This window comes from Sitodiplosis mosellana, unplaced genomic scaffold, assembly GCF_009176505.1.
Source record: "Sitodiplosis mosellana isolate CC-2019 unplaced genomic scaffold, AAFC_SMos_1.0 Smas_scaffold_3427, whole genome shotgun sequence".
Taxonomy (NCBI): Eukaryota; Metazoa; Arthropoda; class Insecta; order Diptera; family Cecidomyiidae; genus Sitodiplosis; species Sitodiplosis mosellana.
Genome location: NW_022598669.1, coordinates 1 through 5729, shown reverse-complemented (window position 1 = coordinate 5729; position 5729 = coordinate 1). Strand labels below are relative to the sequence as shown.

General features: G+C 35.7%; 1 protein-coding gene across 1 annotated transcript; it reads left to right on the top strand.

The window, feature by feature from the left end:
- The first annotated feature begins 4740 nt into the window (after positions 1-4740).
- LOC129571802 (uncharacterized) lies at positions 4741-5214 on the top strand. The gene is made up of 2 exons (XM_055451653.1): positions 4741-4992; positions 5089-5214. The coding sequence occupies exons 1-2, from the start codon at positions 4741-4743 to the stop codon at positions 5212-5214; spliced, it is 378 nt and encodes a 125-aa protein (XP_055307628.1).
- The last annotated feature ends 515 nt before the right edge of the window (positions 5215-5729 follow it).

Sequence of the window (5729 nt, the reverse complement as noted above, 5' to 3'; positions counted from 1 at the left end):
TGAAGAATAAAAAAAATCCGAAATGTCACTGCGCAATGGAAAATGTTTTGATTTTAAACGATTGGTATATTCAAAAACAAAAGCAAAAGTAATTGTATACATTAGTTGTAAATAAAAAATAAATAAAAATCACACAGCTTTAAAACCGAAATTTGCACGAAAGCGTTTTTTTGGCCTGAAAGAAAATATTGCGAAATACCCAATGAATCATTTCCGCAGTATTTTTGTAAGTATATATAGGAGTCAAAACCCATACATTTCTTTAGATTGAATTCAGACTTGAAAGTAAAAACATCGGTCTACTCAATTTTAAAAAACCGAAACGAAAAACAAGTATTTGTGAAAGGATTTGCAAAGTGAAAACGTGCAACGAAATGCTGTCGATTCTCAAGGAAACTGCAGCTTCCGGCAGCAACTACATTCGCTTGGAAGATCTGGAGCCGGGAAGATACGAAATTTACAAGTTTTCCCTTCGCGAATCGAAGTTTGGAATGCGTGTGGTGATTGATATTGATGATGGCTGGATCTTTTTGCCGGAAAAAATGTACAAGAAATTCAACACGGAAAAAGCAATTGCCAAGCTGAACAAAGATCATTACGACTTCGTGTTCGAAGGCAAAGATGAACGTCCACCGCACAAATTGAACTTTACATTCGAAATGCATGATCCCGATGCCATCAACAATGCCAAAGACGATGATGACAACGATGATGACGACGATGATGGTGATGTTGATATGGTCACCAAACCGAACACCAAGAACAACAAACACAATGGTGGCCGCAAATCCAACACTGGATCCAAAGGCTGTTCTGGAACTTCCAGCACCACCGCAAAAAAGAACAAAAAATAAGCAGTGCCCAGCACAAAAACAACAGCAATTACAAAAAATCATGTAAAAATTTGCGAAATTTACTTTTTCATTTGTAATCGCTGTATTTTTCCAACACTATACATGCATTGATACAAAAAAATCGCAAAAACAACTACGCAAAAATTCATGACTGTCTTTTTGTATACACACGTTCATGATTTAAATAAATAGTCTGCTGTTTATGTTCCAAAAACATAATCGCTCTGTTTTTGTTATGACAATTTTATAGTTTTGCAGCTTTAGCACTTTTGAAAACCGATCAACAACTTTTCTGAAAATGTAAGTATTGGAATCGGTCCTTGCAATCATGAATTCATTCTGTATCGAACTGTCGAAGTGAAAGCAAAGAATATTTATTCAAATTTCTTCAAGAACTAAAATCACAAAGTTGTTCTCATTGACTAAAAACGAAAGTAAAATTCAGAATCAAGTGTTGATAACAATGTATCAATTTATTTGTGGACCTGAATTACTTCGTGAATTGTATCACGATTCTTCGAGAATTACACGTGCTGTAAACTTAAAAATTCCATCCGAACTGCGTGCATACACCAACAATCTCTACGCATTGCAACACACACCCGAACAGCTTCTCACAAACGAGAGACAATGGATTACTAAGCATCAATGGACACCAAGGCGATATCGTGTTCAAATGGATTACTACGACGAAGATGATCCTGATCTTATGATTGATCCTATTGACAATGCAAAATACCGACGTTCGTTGGCTATTTGTTTCGAGGCATATCTACGTCGACAACTGATAATGCTGTACAATTTGTTAACTAACACTAGACGCGAACTCAAAGATGTGCTGCTGCCATTGCCAGTTTTGTATCCATGTTCTAATAATCCAGACGACATACGAAAGATACCAGTCAAAATAAAGTCGTTGCCGCTATTTGATTTTGGTCCTAGCCAAAACATAAATAAACTTCCCCCTGAATATTGGCGCCTTGGTTATTATGAACTCACATGGTACACTTTGGAAAATTCTAACGAAGAATTTCCACCACCGAAGTTTCGTTGCCGCCCTGCATTATTGAACAGTATGGACTGCATGTCTTTGCTCAAAGAGAATATCGTACAACCATCGCAAGAGCTAATGACAAAAGTGGTGTATTATTTGCGACCATTTCGTTTCGTGCTACCATTAACATTCCTATTCGATATTTTCGGTGGTGTTAAAAGAGTGCCAGCGGTTGAATTGTATTTCCCGCACTATACAAGTATACACCGTTTTCCAGATAACAAAATGCTAGCTGACCCAGTTGAGCGTACGTTTTTCAAAGATATGAAAGAGAGGATGAATGGAGGACGACAACTCAATCAAGAAGAAGTATTTTGGCCTCGTCGTGCAAATGCATTTCTCGGTGGTGGAAGCCTCAGCTACATGTTAAATTTAACTACCGATTTCAGCAATTTGGATATTTTCATTGAATTTGATGTAGATCTTTTGTGCTACATTGCATTCATGAATGCTCCTTCTGCAACTATTGATTTTCCAAATCATAGAAATAGGCGTGTATGGATTCCGCAAAGCGAAGGTCACCAAAACAGTAATGTACCAAACCTCAGAAATTCATCATTCTATATGCTACCAAATCCAAAGATCATTTTTCAAAATCGCAATTCAACATTTATAAAAATCTACAGGGTATACAAACTTAATCCCGAATTACCCATTGTTGCACACTGGTTGGCAAAATATAAACATTTACCACGAATCATATTTTACAAAACACATTTGGAATTGAATGAATATACCATTTTGAAATTGATCTCTGGTTTTGACTTGCCAATCTGCAGATATGCGCTTGCATTCAAACATGCAAAGGGTTTCCATTTGCGTAAATATATATTGGAACATTTCTATGGTGTTGAACAAATCAATGAAATTCCAAATGCACGTAAATATATTGACAAATGGGAACACGATGAACAAGATGAATTTTTAAGAAAAATGGGTAAAGTCGCGGACTTTGAAGAAATCGTGCCAAGTTTACGTTGTAATGAATATAAAGAGAAAAGGCTACTTATAAGCAAAGATGTTGCAAGAAGAGCCATGTATACAAAAGAACAACGCATAATGTTGTTAATAAAATGGCCATATGATAAAAATCCGTTTTTAAATAAAAATGACAATAACGATGACACCAAAGCAAAAGCACGATTTGAAAAATATTTAAATCGATTGTCAAATGAAATGACAGATTTTCAAGGTAAAAAAACATTGCCAACGGAAGTGTATCCATTGAAGTATCTTGCGTATTTTCAACTCCAGAATAGCATTCATAGTATTAATCACAATTGTCTTTGTAATTTTGATTATAATTATTAAGTCTGGCGCGGTGGTTATAAATAACATAGCATCACCAAACCACTTTTAATTAAACACACAATAATTCTCCTTTCATTTGAAATTGTAAGTTGATAAACAGAAAAAAGCGAAGAGAGAAATTCATTTATGTTTTAATTTTTTTGAAGTTAAATCCAGTTTTTTAGTTTTAAAAAGAAAAACGCATTTTTATTGTCCTTTTGTCATATTTACATTGCATTAATAAATCTATTGTTTTTTTAAACCTATATAAAACAAAATGCATCTCATTAATAATGTCGGTTATTGGAATTATATCGACGTAAATCTTGATGGGAGAAGGGAGAATTTTCATTATTTTTTATAAAATTATATATCTGTTGCCAGGTTGCAACGACATGTTGATTTGTGTGGTGCACCGGGTGAAACGCACGAGATTGCAGCGTTGATGATTTGGATAACGAACGCATGAAATTATCACCCATTCGAAAGTGTTTGTTCCGTCTCGGATTAAACAAGATGAACTCGTACGATCTTCTAGGCCGGCGTATGAAAATACACGTCTCGTTTTCATCGTTAGCTGAAAACAAAAAAATAAAAATAATATCTAAATACTAACAAAACAAAATGAAAAAATACTTACCTACTATAATTGTCAACGTATGATCGTTGTATCGGCTAAAAAATGCCCGCACTGCATGTGTTCCAACGGCACTAGTTACCACACGTCCGTGAGCATCGTGTTGATATATTCCGCTACTGCGACCTGAAAATAAAGAAAAGCACACATCGTTTGAAATACAATAGCCTTAATGTATACTTTCTGCTAAAGTTCACCTACTTTTTTGCATTACGCATTTTGCGTATACGGCGGTTCGAGTTTGTTCATTCACAAAAAATGTGTACTCATGACTACCAGAATAAATAATCGTCTTGGTTACATTTGCCAACCGTTCAATTTCATTGTAAACATATTCAATTGCATCGAAACCGCCGTTAGCGCTGTTTCTTTGGATATTCAAAAATCTCTGGACATCCATATAAATATTTTCGTCACTTTTTCGATCGAACGGCGATGCTTACTATGCACTTTTCACTGTAAATATTTTGTCCGCTGTATTTTGCACTTTTTCACTGTTAAATATTTTGTCCACTGTACTTTCATTCACTGTTTGCTCAAATGTTTTTAAATCGGTAAATATTCATATCGTTCGTTCTATGCTCTTTGTTGGCATAAATATTTTCGTCACTTTTCGATCGAACGGCGATGCTTACTATGCACTTTTCACTGTAAATATTTTGTCCGCTGTATTTTGGTTAAGTTCACGTTTATCTAATTACTGTTCTAGTCGCCGCAATTCTTCATTTATTGTAAATATTTTTCACTGTGCGAATAACATGCGTATGGAATGCTTCACTGGAAATCAAAGTTGGTCATTTAGAATGATCAGTTCATTTGGGACAGCCAAAAGAGTTACATTAAAAACCTCACTCTGTTCTCAGTGCAAAAATAAAAAAGTGAAACTGCACAAATTTGGTGCAATCATGGCACGCGTAAAGCAAACGCCACACAAAACCATGGGAAAACCAAGGCCAAACCAACAACAACCACAACAAAAACGTCCACATCGCTACCGTCCTGGAACAGTGGCTCTCCGCGAAATTCGCCGTTATCAGCGCAGCACTGAATTGCTCATTCCAAAGTTGCCGTTTCAACGTTTGGTGCGTGAAATCATTCAACAAGTTTCACCAAATATCCAATATCGCGTTGAAGTTGGTGCAATGGCCGCATTGCAAGTAAGTAATTCGTGCAATTTCACTTTTTTACTTTACTGTTTGAGAATAGAAAAAATGCAAATCAATTTTGGTTGTATTTTCTCTTTTCTCGCACAGGAGGCTGCAGAAAATTTTGCAACCGGAATATTCGAAGACGCTAATTTGTGCGCCACCCACGCAAAACGCGTCACAATAACGCCAAAGGACATCGACTTGGCACGCCGCATCCGCGGTGAAAAATAAAATTTTCATCAAAAAAAAACCCACTAAACATTGATGATAATAAATCATAAAAAACATGAAAACATCTGTCTTTCATTTTTTTTATCTGTACCATTTTTTTTTATGGCAGCTAACATTTACCACCAACTAACAGTTTGAAACAGAAGAGCCATCGATGCTCTTCTATTTAAAAGTGGTTTGGTATTGGTAATTTGCTCGTGACGACCGCGCCGATCATACAAATCTTCATATTATATCGATAGTAAACCAAATGCGATTTATTCGGATTCACAACTTGATTATTTTGGCGCGGTCACTCTAAACAAAATTTCACGATCAAACCATGTTAGAATGTTAGAGCATCGATGACTCTTTCATATAAAACTGTTAGTTGCCAAAAAACCATTACCTATACACTTACATTTGTGATGATGAACAAAACATTTTTTCAACAGCAAACAGTTTTCATGGAACGAACGATCAATTTTCATTCAGTCGAAAGCGGTTTGGTGTTGGTAACTCATTGGTAGCGACCG